General features: G+C 44.5%; 4 protein-coding genes across 4 annotated transcripts; 3 read left to right on the plus strand and 1 right to left on the minus strand.

Annotated features, from left to right (window-relative positions):
* Positions 1-1,779: 1,779 nt before the first annotated feature.
* Positions 1,780-2,522, plus strand: SERLADRAFT_457274 (uncharacterized protein; the record flags this gene model as incomplete). The annotated part of the gene is given in 2 exon segments (XM_007313650.1): positions 1,780-1,818; positions 1,838-2,522. Coding segments are annotated over 2 exon segments (407 nt in total), but the record flags the coding sequence as incomplete, so codon positions are not given.
* A 1,408-nt stretch (positions 2,523-3,930) lies between these two features.
* On the plus strand, positions 3,931-5,003 carry SERLADRAFT_365490 (uncharacterized protein; the record flags this gene model as incomplete). Its single annotated transcript, XM_007313651.1, has 4 exons — positions 3,931-4,027; positions 4,115-4,364; positions 4,411-4,590; positions 4,643-5,003. 4 exons carry the CDS (start codon positions 3,931-3,933, stop codon positions 5,001-5,003), a joined length of 888 nt encoding a protein of 295 aa, XP_007313713.1.
* A 280-nt stretch (positions 5,004-5,283) lies between these two features.
* On the minus strand, positions 5,284-6,790 carry SERLADRAFT_405462 (uncharacterized protein; the record flags this gene model as incomplete). The annotated part of the gene is made up of 8 exons (XM_007313652.1): positions 5,284-5,369; positions 5,425-5,700; positions 5,749-5,779; positions 6,013-6,028; positions 6,156-6,283; positions 6,342-6,491; positions 6,590-6,709; positions 6,764-6,790. The coding sequence occupies 8 exons, from the start codon at positions 6,788-6,790 to the stop codon at positions 5,284-5,286; spliced, it is 834 nt and encodes a 277-aa protein (XP_007313714.1).
* A 3,594-nt stretch (positions 6,791-10,384) lies between these two features.
* On the plus strand, positions 10,385-11,569 carry SERLADRAFT_433450 (uncharacterized protein; the record flags this gene model as incomplete). Its single annotated transcript, XM_007313653.1, has 2 exons — positions 10,385-10,484; positions 11,145-11,569. The coding sequence occupies 2 exons, from the start codon at positions 10,385-10,387 to the stop codon at positions 11,567-11,569; spliced, it is 525 nt and encodes a 174-aa protein (XP_007313715.1).
* Positions 11,570-13,465: the final 1,896 nt, after the last annotated feature.

A 13,465-nucleotide genomic window follows, 5' to 3' on the forward strand; every position in this document is an offset into this window, starting at 1 on the left:
CCAGCTAGTACACCGTCTGTACATACTCCCTCTCCAATAAACACAGCAACAGCTCCTACAAATCCTTCCCGCTCCAGATCTCGTTCACGCGACATTGGCCCAACACGCAGCACCACTACCACTCGCTCTCGTCGCAACAATTCCCTCTCCTCTGTCTCTCCTCCCCCTCCACACTCGCATCACCGCCCACACCCAAACGCTATTCTCATCCCCGGCCGTTCCTCCTCCACAAGTCAGAATCAGCAGAACCAGAACCACAACGCCACCAACAACCCTTCTATCAACAATGGCGTCCCAGTCTCCCCCCTCTCTCTTCACTCCCTATCCAGCAATACTAGCGCATGGTTCATGTCCTCTCATACCCCTTCTTCTTCCCACACAACAACCGCAGGCGCCGGCGAGTACTCCCTGCCAACTCCAGATTCCATCACCCATCCTTTCGCTCACTCCCACTCCCATTCGGGTATGGGCATCTCCCCTTCCGAAGTCAGCAGTATCATCGGTGGCGATATTGGCTCAATGGGCGTAGGCAGTCTTGGCAGCGTCGGCGTCGGCAGCTTGGGTAGTACGGGAATCGGTGGTATGAGCGCAAGCATCGGCACCTCTCTCGGTGCTGGCCTATCGAACGGCAACGGTTCCCTCGCAAAGGAAACGAACGCTGACCCCGTCACAAAGCAGGCCTTGTTAGCTCACGAAAAGAGGAGAAGGCGGCGGGAGAGCCACAATGCAGTCGAGAGGCGCAGGAGGGACAACATCAACGAGAAGATCAGCGAGCTCGCAACCCTCATTCCCGAGTGTATGCTCGATCCGAGTGGTGAGTCTCGTCTTTACCCGCCATCGATTCGTTTCTGAAAGGTTAAACAGCTCCTTTATCCTCAAATGCGGACGATGCCGTGAAAAAGGACGAGGACGAGGGCGCCAGCGGCGTCACGCCTACTCTTCCCAACAGTGCTTCCCCTCCCGCTTCTGGTAGCGCCAATGGCACACCCACTAACGCGAATAGTGCAGCAGAAAACTCGACTATCAAAGCAAACAAGGGAATGATTCTCCGGAAGAGCGTCGAGTATATTCGCTATTTACAACAGCTTGTCAGTGTGCAGGCGGAGAGAAACAGGGAACTTGAGAGTCAGTTGGCTGGAGTCAGGGACGGTGATCCTGCTAGTGACGGAAAGCCAAAAGCACACGGAAAGTTAAATGGGAAAAGAAAAATCGAAGAGAGCGACGAGGAAAAGATGGGTGGGGTAGGCATGCAGACGCCAGAGTCATCCGTGGGTGTATTGACTCCTCCCAAAGACGGCGATGAGGAGCGCGAGGGCGATATTTCCACCCCTGACCACAACCGACGAGACAACGACAGGCGGAAAGAGATTTCAGAAGGAGGCGAGGAGGGCGAAGCGGATGGGATGAACGGAATGATGTTGCATGATGGTGTACTCGGTCTTGGGCGCGAGGTCGTGGGAATGGTGGAAGGGTTTGGGGACATGGAGGGCGTTGGCGTGGGTCAGATGCCGTATTTCTCGCACCATCGCTTTGAACTTGAGAGTATGCCAGAGGATATGGAGGTTGAAGACGAAGACGAGGACGGTAGATTTGGGGTCGACAAGGGGTTTGGGCTGGGTGCAGAAAGTGAAGTGAGCACACAGGGTGAGGACGATGGTGAGGAAAACTCAGGTGGGCTTGTGAGAGGGAGGAAGAGGGATCGCGAACGGGAGAGGAGCAGGGCGGGCGTGGTAAAGGAGGGTGAGGCGGAGGATATGGACGTGTGACGTTCTCTCCTTCGTTTCGCTCAAGTTCTTTCCAGACTTGGCCATCGTGAAAGACCGACTGGTTGACTGCGATTTATGGTGCTTTTTATTTTTTGGGTTATTTTTTCTTGATTTTACTTTGCGGGTCGACTCGAGCGCTTTGTCGCTGCCAAACACACTCAGCACTGCCCACCGTCCTGTCCTGTCACGTTTTTCGCTCTCTCCAGTAGGCCTGTTGTTCCCGCGTCCGTCTAGGACGACATGGCCACGAAACCACTGCTTCCTTCACCTGCATACATCCTCACGTTCGACTTGCACTCGTTCTTCGCACAATCGTCATGTCCTCACGATTTACGATTCATTACGGCGGTCCCACTATCCAAAAATCTCGTTCGGTATCTCCCTGTCAAAACGCTCTCGAAATCGCAAGCTTGACAGAACGTCCCCGCCATCGCAGTGAAGACGGTAGCGGTAGATTGTGTTTTTCTATCTATTGATGCCCTATCTATGCCGTATTCCCTCGTTTTCGGCGCTGCCTACCCTCCATCCTGCTGTTGTGATGTTTGTCTCATCATACTGCATATAACATGTCGCCTTCCATCACAATTCTACTACCCGCTTGGTTTAACTCATGACTGTCTTGAATATGATGGGTGATATAACGGTTTATTTGTTCCATTCTTTCTTTTGTATCAGTTTCTCGTTCGATTATGGAAATTGTGTACACGGCAACGTTTCGCTGTTCGCAATGAATAATCACTGTTCTGTGGTCCTTTTTATTTGAGATGCTCGATATGTTTCTGCACTGTTGAGTAGCAGTGCTCATTGTGTGAGTGATTATTTTTGCGCGACCATGATCGCGAATCGGATGGCTGTGTTCAAGTCATACATTAAGGTTCGAGAGTACACAGGCTATATTGATATATTATCATACGATACCAGAGTCGTGATTAGTGGATCGACCGAGTAGCGCGAGGATAATGGCGGATGATGAGGTGAGATAGCAGAATGGGGGAATACGAACGAAGCGGAGGCGATGGGTGACAAATGCGGGGAAGTGTCATGGAGGGATGGAGAAAAAAAAAATGGTGAAATGGAGAGGCGAGGCGAGGAGAGATGGAAGAAATAAACTTAACTTTGGATGTTGAGAGCAAGGGATTAGAAGACCGAAGATGGACAGATGGCGTGAGAATGGCAGAATGCAGCGTCTAAAGAAGGTTAGCTGATCCCCCACGGTCCTGAATTAAACTCTTGAGCTTTGAAATTGACGTCCAAGGGCGGTGCTGTCTGGGGTCGCGACCAAGGTACCGAGAAGCACGTCGCGCCTTCAAACCATCGACCCGGTTCACGCACGTCGTTAAACTCATCTGCCAGATGTCATATCCTCATCGAGACAGTAATGCCTTCCAGTGGCTCGAGCCATAACACAACATGTGTATACGGCCCAATCTGTGGTCTATTCCTGTTGCTGTCGCATAATGTCGTCAATATACTTCCACAGTCCCAACTGTCTACATAATCACCTACATCGCAGACCAGCTTAGCCAACATTTCTGTCGCTGCCCACGTTCTTGTCACACTGGTGGCGCCCGATAACATGTCTACGGTGGGCGAGAAAGGATCAGGTTGCCATTTCAAGGTTTGAGGTTTCAAGGATTCCTCGGTTGCACTAAACCTGGGTTCATTAGGTCACGTATCCGAGGTTCGGCTCCATTCTTGTTTGCCACGCAGCTCCATTGTCACCTTCAGTCTTTACCCTCATGGCTGATGGCGAGGGAGTGACAGAAATACTTTCAGTGGCAGATACTGATGCTGTGGCATCCTTTTTTCCCAATCCTAAGGGGAAGAATCAGCACAAGCATTGTCATAAGTGTTTGCCAGTTGCTAGGATCCAATCACTCAAAATATGTAACTTAGCTTTGGCAGATGATGATTCTGTGGCCACAATACTTTGAGACTACCACCACAAAAACATTACAAACAAGAAGTCAATCAGCAAGTTGTTGTGGGTAGAGCACCATATTCGCATGAGGTGTGTATTTTATGGTACTGATTTACTAGTGACCAAAAACTATCTAGTGAGGCAAGTGTCACACGACGCTGCTCCTTCCTGGGGCTTTATGGAAGTCGCACTACATCACATACATTGTCTATGACTGTCAAACGCTAGCTGGTTTTAGATCAGATGTCAAAAGATCCAGCTCGCTGTCAAGGACCTGATTTAATTAAGGAAGGGATTGCTTTTGACTGTGGAATCCACTTAAGTCGAGACTTCATCACCAGTGAAATGCGCTGTCATGATCCTGGGGGATTTGAGCTTTGTGACCCAACAGCAAATAGAATTACTTGAGAACCCCTTTTTGCGCTAGGTCCTCATCATGAGTGGTCCAGGGATGGTCATGACAAACTTACAAACATTGGCTTCCCAACATGGGGAGTTCGTGATAAGTGGTCAGGAAAGTGGCTTGGTCTGTCGGTTGTTCCTAACAACCGTTTGAAAGACGCTATTGCTTATTTTTACCTGAGCACAATTGAAAGTGTTGGGGGGATGCCTCTTCAAATGACAACAGACTGCGGAAGCGAGACAACTCAAGTGTTTGGTCTTGCAAATGCATTGCGGTATGTTATTCTATATCATGCAATATTTACCTGACAAAATATTTAGTGAAGAGTTTACGCCACAATACTCTACTGAGACCCTCCCCCCTCATTGCTTTTTACATAGTGTCAAAAATATTGTTATTGAGCGAGGGTGGCTGCGCTTTCATCTGCAATGGGGTGCAAATGCAAAAATCTGGTGGGAAGCTGGTGAAGGTATCTATAATTCAACGGACCAAAAACATTAGTAAGCTTTATAGTGTTTTCTGATTGTGCTGCAATGACATGAGCTGTGGCAGCAAACTTGGTCAATGGCTATGGTCAACATTCATTCAATGCAAGCTCAATCATCTTAGGGAGCGGTTAAATAACCATCCAACTCGCTTTGATGCAGCAAAGAAGCTACCATCTGGAGTTTCACCAAATATTGCCATTGCATTGGCAAATGAATATGGTGGTAAAATCTGCTTACTGCCTGTTGACCTGGCAGTCATTTGCCGTCTCAAGGAAAGTATTGGAGGCGAAGACTTGATTCAATTTGTCAGCACAGAGTTTGCTAATCATGCAGAGAGTGTTTTTGGCACCTTAGGTATTGACAAGATCACTTCAGATAATATCTGGCATATCTTCACAAAGATGTTGCCGCTTTTATACCAGTAAAGTGTCCATTATAATTAAAATTGGTAGTAATATATTGTGAATAGTGTAAGGTTTGTCCTTTCAGTTAAAGCCTAATTGCAAGGGGTGTTTATGACTATTTGTATGTATAGTATCTGACAAGGCGTGATCTTTTTTGCCAGTGCTGTTATCCTCATCATCTAAATGAAGTTTAAGGGCATGACAAATTGTGTTGCACTGGTGATCTTGTAGATAGATCTGGATTTGGGCTTCACCCTGGTCCCAGTGCCCCGACAACTGATTTATTCTGAAGAAGTATTAGCTATGCAAATAATGTGAGCAAGGTATTATCATACGTGTGAGCCTGTGGGTCAAACAATGTGACAGTAGCATTTGGAGCAATAATGCCTAGACTCACATTTAGCTTTGTGGTTCTGTTACATCCAAGAATTTAAATCCATACCTTGCAAATCTGATAATAGCACTGTTTTCCCACTATCTAACAATGTGTGATAAACATATGCATCAATAACAAGGCCCAATGAATCTTCATTCTGTGTGATATCAGTATTACCGCAAAACTTCCTCTCCTTATATAAGCCATCACATAATAGAAGGGGTGCAGCAAGGAAAGTCTTGAATAACAGAGTACAATCATCTTCTGAACCATCAGTTGGTTTGCGTGGGATCTCTGTTGTTACCATTCCGACAAAAGTGCCTTTGGCATTCCACTTGATACCTAAGAAATAATGTGGTTATAATGATGGCAGATGTACAGAATGCTTACGAGGCAAATTCACAGAATAAAGCTTTGCCCGCTTGTAGAAAGATTCAAGAAAGTATTCAGCAAGGTGAAAAAGATGAAGTTCTTGAATAAGATCTTCTTCATTCGAAGCCTCACACGAAGAGACTGGCTTGCACTGAAAAATAGCCTCCTCTCCAAATCATATCACGGATATATTTTTGCCAATGTTTTGCAATAAGGATGGTTTCCGTTTCATTGCATTCAACAATATCAACATTTCCACCCGAATCAACAATACATTCTCACCTTAGAAACTGAAAGGCTTCATATTCAATATGCACTGTGGAGAGCCTTGGTCAATAAGCACTCTTATACCGCTTAACAGGGCTATCGGGTACATTTTCTGAAAAATACCATCAGTATATCCTCTCTCGCAAAACATTATATACATGCCAGCTGACTGCAGCTTTCGCTTGGACTGTCGTGTACTAGGTGAGGCCTTTACACCACTGGCAAGTGACTTTCTCGCAGACTTCATTGTGAAGTCTTCATCAAGTTCATCCTTGTCAGGGTATGTCTAGTAAAGCATGTCAGTGGTCACTGTGTCATAAAACCCGAAAAACTTTATGATGTACTGGCTCATTAAGCAAAAGCCAAAGTGAAAGGGCATTCCGTTTTTTATCTTTGTCTGATAGCACACCCATTAACTTGATCCAATTATACATTTGTCCAACAGTGACACCGGAAGTATATCCTTGCTCAAGATGGAAACATTCTGTTGCAGACTGCGTAACAGCAAATATAGTATTTTAACTGCACAATGTTTTTATCAGCACAAAGATATATGTGATTCAATAACTAACCGCTCAAAGGATAGCATTACACTGTTGCATCCCTTACTGGATTCCTCATAAATGTGCGAGGCCTTCATGAGCATTTGTTTCAACATGTTTTCAGCATTATCTCGCATATCAAGATTGATAGGGATAAGCGGAATATGATACTACATGTCAAGGAGCATGTCAATAGCTTTTACTGATTCGACAAGATAACAAACCTTTTTTGGAGCCTTTGACTTGGACATAAAAAAATACTAAGGTATACATTCAGTGTCTCTGTACAATTCTGGCGTCAAAGTGCTGCTACAGCATCATTGACCTGTGAAGCTTTTTGCAAGCCAGCATTCTTAGGTCGCTGATTGAGGCGGTGCTCCGATGCCTGTGCAGAGTGTGTCTGCATACACTCCAAAATTGAGATATCTTGTGCTTATGCTCCGTGTGAGAATTATTTTAGCAGACTGATATAGCTATGTCTTACCAGTCATTTGCGATGTTGGTTGCAGTGCTATCAAGCTTGCTTATAAACTTTTTAATACCTACATATTCAACTTAATGTACCATTTTCACAACTTGCACAGACTTTTCCTGTTAAAAACTGGAAGACACAACCACATAATTCACATTGAGGTATGTCCTATACAAACACCATCATTAATGAGGCAGAGACTGGGCCAAATAGAAAAGAAACAACTGACCTCAATAGATTCATCATTTGGGTTTGCGTGCCGCTTCAAACATTTGGAACAATCAGTGGTTTCGAGCTTTTGAAAGGATTTAGAGCAGCTTGGCATGCTATTGAGAAATGAGCGACTAAAGTTAAGAGAATATAGCAGTAAGAAAAAAATAAAAAGAGAGGAAACATAGTCTGGCATATATTCCTGGCAATATATACCCTGCAGACGGAGACTAAACAGTGCTCTTGGTAATGTTAGTGGAGCCACTAGTATCAACAGTGGTGCTGCCTACCACAACGCATAATGCTCCAACTAAATTTTAGGCTCAGCCAACCCACTGAATGTGCTGTATGTAGATTATATGAACAATGAGAAGGGAAACTTACACTTACTATGCTTTTATGAATCCTGTTGATCTGGAATGACACTGGTAGAGTGGACCATGACAAGCGCGACATTGGGGACACTGGGATAGAAAGTCCACATCAACTGCAAGTGGTACATGGCAAGGCTCATTTTGGCTTTCGGGAGTGGAGCCGAACCTCGGATATGTGACCCAATTAACCCGGGTTTAGTGTAACCAAGGAATCCTTGAAACCCCAAACCTTGAAATGGCAACCTGATCCTTCTCGCCCACCGTAATGTCATATCCACTCATTGGGCCTAGAATCGATCCTCATTGATGGATTATCCACCGCAACTCGGTCTGACCACATATACAGCAGGACAGCTCACCAAAAGCTAATTCACCCCACGCTGTCCAACACATTCAATGGTTATAGCACCTGTGCACGACGTGGCCTTATCAAACGACATGACTAGAAATACTGGATGTATCATACTGAACCAGCTTTCTTTGCCTTGCACCGCACTCCTTGTTCATGAACAGTGCTCGGGTCCACGCCTCCCACCTGTTAGTACCCGTCAAACCTGGCACGCCAATGAGACAGACTGCGTGTATACTGTGAAAATACAGTGAGTAAAGTCATTTTGATCGGTAATTCCAGAATAACACTTTCATATGCTGTTCCATAAACCTGATGGTGGTACATCAATAAAAGTACAATATCTATTGCGCATCAAGTATATATATTTATACAAGGTGCAGCAGACTTACATGCCTATCCTATACCTCATTTGGATTTTTTTGTCAACAAATCTTCACTGTTGACAACCTCTTTAGCCTCTTGCACTTCTACAACAACACTGCTAGTTGAACTTAGCATAGGAGCCTCTTTGCCCGTAATCCACCCAGTAGCGCTTGCATGTTCTATAAATTTGGCGAGATGGGCGTTGACTAATTCAAGGCATGCACACATGTTACGGCAAATAAGGCGGTCATCAATTGTCATAGGATGAGGCCCATTCATGAACATGCTAGCAACCTCGGCGGCATTTATCCATGCTTTAAGTTGATCCAAGGACGAATAGCCTTCCTTGAAACAGTCATGCAGCTGTAGAGTCCCTTGCACTGTATACCTACCATAACATCATGCATCAATGAAAAGCACGTAACGTTCCTTTGCATATATGTCCACCATTTGCATCAGCGACATCAATTGAGGGGCTATTGCTGAGAGGGAAGAGCCGAGCATACAGTGGCCCAACACCTGATTGGTATATGCGTCTCGTAAGGTCCAAGGTATTTCAAAGATTTGTTCTCGGGAAGATACTTCTTCTGGGGACAGGATAAGATCCTCGGTATCCTGAGCAGATATGTTGAGTGCGTGATGTCGCTTTACTGCCCTGTATGTTGTCCAAAGGATGGTGGATCACTGTCTGTTGAGCGATCACAATGGGACCCCACGGACGGCTAAGTAATTTGTGAGCAAGTGACTTGCAACAAGTACTAGAAGGACGAGATGAGTTGAGGTCCTGGTGGTCAAATACAGCATGATAAGGGTTCCCAGCTGACAGTTGATTGAGTATTTGAGCAGGACACATGGAATATTAACGCACCAGCATACCAGACAGCCCAAGTACAGTCTTTTTACTCGCATCTTTGGCATTCAGATCACCTACATTCACCTTTCCCACCAACTGATGAGGCGAAATGGTTTGTCAACGACGCCTTTGAACCTCCTGCTGCAACATCGCATAAAGCTCTCAGGCAGCCGCTCAGACACAGTGCTGTGGCTCGTAGGCCTGGGGCAAAGTTTGAGGGAACCAGAGGTAGATACACTGGTAAAGAAATGGATCCAAGAAGCGGGGAAAATGTGTCTATAGTGATCGCGATATCATTCAAGATGTTTGCAAGGAATCTAAAAGTTTTTGTTTCTGGAAACAGCAATGTTCTAAGGTAATATGCGGCCAGAATTGCTGTAACACCCCCAAGGCATCTTGAATAAGTATACACATGTAGTTTAAAGGCAGGTATGAAAATGAACTAGTAACTCGGCTAAAAATGTCCTGCACTACTGTCAAGAGCAGGGCTTGTGTAGCAGATGCGGATGCATTCCCAACACCATAACCTGTGATGCAAAACATCTTGTTAAGTCTGTTGCATCAAGCATTGTACAATTGCACCTTCAAGCACAGCTCTTGATGTGATGAGCCCTGCAAGAGAACTGCAAAACACTTGGAGAGCATTGAATGTTTGGTAACCGTTGAAATGCTATTCAGCATACAACCATACACACTAATGGGAAAACAAAACTAGAGATAATCTGCACACGCAAACTGATATAAATTTTCCGACATACAAGACTAGACAGTAACATATACCAGGAGTGACCGTTCTAGGATAACCGTCGGGGAGGAACAGTGGTTGGGATGTGTTTCAGTAGCTGTATGCCTTGTGCACGTTTTGTCTTTGAGAGTATATTGTACCTACTTTGCGCATCCAATTTGAAGTTGGTTTTCAGCGTGCGTCCAGTTCCATCTTGCTCTACAACACTTACAGCCATACTTGGGACAGTAACTGTCATGTGGCAGATATGAGACTGTCTGTGAAAACGAGTTATCACACTGCTAGCGGCTCAAAATAAGCACATGAGCTTGTGATCACCGTGAAGATTGGTACTACGGGCTCATACGGGATCAGATTTTTTTTCTTTTTTCTTCTTCTTTTTTTTTGAAATTTTCCTCCCTGGCCAAAGCCTTGCCGCTCTAGTGGATGAAATTGTAGAGCTCTGCGACCCATTGTTAAGATAGTACTAGGACACCATGTCATCAGCTATCAGCTATACTGCCTATATGAACCCAGACACTAATCTTGCAACTCGTACGGAAGGAGATGATATTCGTGATTCAGAGGGGCAGGATGGTTTGAATATTGTAGCTAATCAGCAGCCAACTGTGGATGTACTTAGCCTGTTTACAGATGTTGAAACTAGCTTCTATTGTCATTGAACCGATCACACACGCTACTTGGGCTATAGTGGAAGAACAAGTGCAACATCCCAAACCAAGACTGTACCACAACTCAATCCTGACAGGCTATGGATGGGTCAGGGAATTGGTAGATGGGCATCCTGGTCATATTATGACAGAGCTTGGGGTGCAACAGGAAGTTTTCTCAAAGTTGTTAGATCTATTGCAGGCCAATGGATACTTAGGCTCCTCCACAGCCACTGTTTTGAGAGAGGAGAACTTAATCCTAGAGCCACAAAATAATGACGAGATTAGATATGATAAGATAAGATAAGATAATAATTCAAAGTCAGCACAACTTTATTCCTTGCTCTCTCTCCACAGCGGCTGCAAATTAACATTGGTAAACAAAGGCTCGCCACAGTGACAGTGATGAGCCTCAACATCAGCTACCATCGGACATCAAAAATCAATTGCAGACCAATTAATAATGTCAAGCACGAGCCAATATAGGCAAGTAAGTTCACAATAATTTCAGTGCCCCACTCTATCAGTCTGTAATCGATCATGTACTCAACTGCATTGCTGATTGAGCAATTATCACTCTGTGAAGTGCCGCCTTCTGATCTGATTGTCTCACTTCTTCAAGATGACCAATATGCCAGTCATCCGGTGGTCATAGACTTAGTAGTGCACAGGGCATGGATTATTGAAGCGCTAGCAGGTCATGACCCAACAAACCAGCCATTGCGGTGGAGCCAAAAGATGGTTCAAAATGCATGCCAGTCCGAACTCCAAACCCTGAGCACAAAGGAAAATCAGTGGCATTTCAATGCATCTAATGCATCAGCAGAGCAGATTGAGCAATTCTGTCTCAAAGATATGGCCCTGCAGTTCCAAAGCAGCGCACCTCTCCTTTGGGACTTACTCGAGAGTTTGCTATCTGCTAATTCATGTCCTACAGATCCAGACCTTGAAAATCCAGCCACGGAAGATGCCAATGTTGTAGCACTTAACAAGTTAGAAGAAGAATACTAGGCACAAATAGATGAACTTGACTTAGAAGGCATGGTTGAGGCTGCAATTGACAAGCCTGGAAATTGAGAGTGAAAGCATTGAGAAAGGCGGAAAAATGTGGTGGCATTGGTACATTATTTTGTTTTTTTCTTTTAAGCTTGTAACCCATAGGTACAATAGAAAAAAGTTGACATACTTAGTATACTCATGCAAAGCTCGAACCAAAAATCAAACATGCTCCAAAGTATCATTGGTATATTTCTCCACTCATCCCATACTCCAGCAAAAGTTGTCGACACTCTTTCACAAATGGGCCTTTCTGTTTTGTTGTATTTGGTTCAAAGTGCCATTTGCTCCCTTGCCTCAAAATCTCATGAACAACTCACTGCACTTGAACAAACCCTTCTTGCATCGTATGCTTACGACAATTTTGATGTTGACCTGAAGTCTTATATACCAACAGTTGAGCAATCTAACAGATCCCTGAAACATTTGACTTCCAGTTTAGTCTTTCCTCTCCAACACAATATGTCAATTGTAACACTAACCAGACCACTCTCTCATCCAAGAGGGCATACAAAGATCTCCTACACCTTCACTCCAACACTCCTAATTTACAGGGACTCAATTCTCAGCAACAATTCAATTCTTGGAAGTTCTTACACAATCTGTGTTATCATGGCCCCAAATACTTTGCCTGCTTCCAATCAACACTCAAGGAACCAAAACCTATTGAGTCTATACCCTTGGTAAAAAATCCAATCCTTGCAGCACGGGAAATAGATATCAATAACTTGACAGTTGCAGGGAACATACGTGCAGTGGAAGCTTTGATGGGTCAAGGTGGTTTTGAGGAAGAATCCGAGGAGGCTGTTGAATTAGAGGAATATGTGGTGCTATTTCACGGAGACCTTGGAACCGGCGAGAGACTACAGACAGTGTAACAACACCTTGCCGTTGAGGATACACCTTGGAACTGATTCCAACATATAGTATTTGTACCTGGCCTTTTTCATTTGAAGATGGCTTGTGCAGATGCTATGTGGCACATTTTTATACAGCCTCTGTTAGTTTTGGTGATTCTGCACCTTTGTGCTACCTATATATTTTCATTCCTTTCTCTATCTATTCTTCTATCATTCACTATTGATTGTGTTCTCTATTATTTCGCCTTTGTGGCTGCTTTGTTTACCTTTGTTTACAAAACTTCGGACAGTACCGCAGAGTCCAATGCTTCCTATTCTCTAGTTACTCACATTGGACTCTAGGTAATGTATACCTGTCATACTCTCTAATAATAAAGTTACTCACATTGGACTCTAGTTCCAGTCCCTGATTGCTCTCAGCAAGTGGCTAGACACTTCCTTCAAGCTTTGTTTTTAATAGCCTCTAGGAGCAAGAGAAGATAACATGAGTTTGATGCGGGACATTTCTCACCTGCATCCCAAAGAAACAGGTATATTTGGCTCAAAACCAGGATTTTGCCACATGCACCAAGTCATTAGCCATGCAGGGACTTGTTGCTGTCTCAATTGTGGGCGAACAGAAGCTCATGCACGCAACCCAGCCTATTCTACTCTAGAAAAATTTTCCAGCTCCAATCCTAGCTTCGAGCAAATACAAGAGATAGCACAGCATCTTGCAAGGCATACATTGCCAACCACAAGATATCTAACATGAGAGATCAACCCCCGAGCATCAGAGACCAGCAATACGAGAATAGCCTTTTGTTCAACAAATATGCCTTTTTGTACGTATGCAATGAATATAGGAGACATAGGTCGTGCCGAGCAATGTATTATCCAATGGATCATCATTTTCAAGGTGACAGTAAAGCATAAGTATGCCAGCCATATGACAGGCTTTCTCTAATGTCACTTTAAATATCCACCTGGGCTCAGTGTATCTATGTCTGTT

Source organism: Serpula lacrymans (assembly GCF_000218685.1).
Source record: "Serpula lacrymans var. lacrymans S7.9 unplaced genomic scaffold SERLAscaffold_2, whole genome shotgun sequence".
NCBI classification, from domain to species: Eukaryota; Fungi; Basidiomycota; class Agaricomycetes; order Boletales; family Serpulaceae; genus Serpula; species Serpula lacrymans.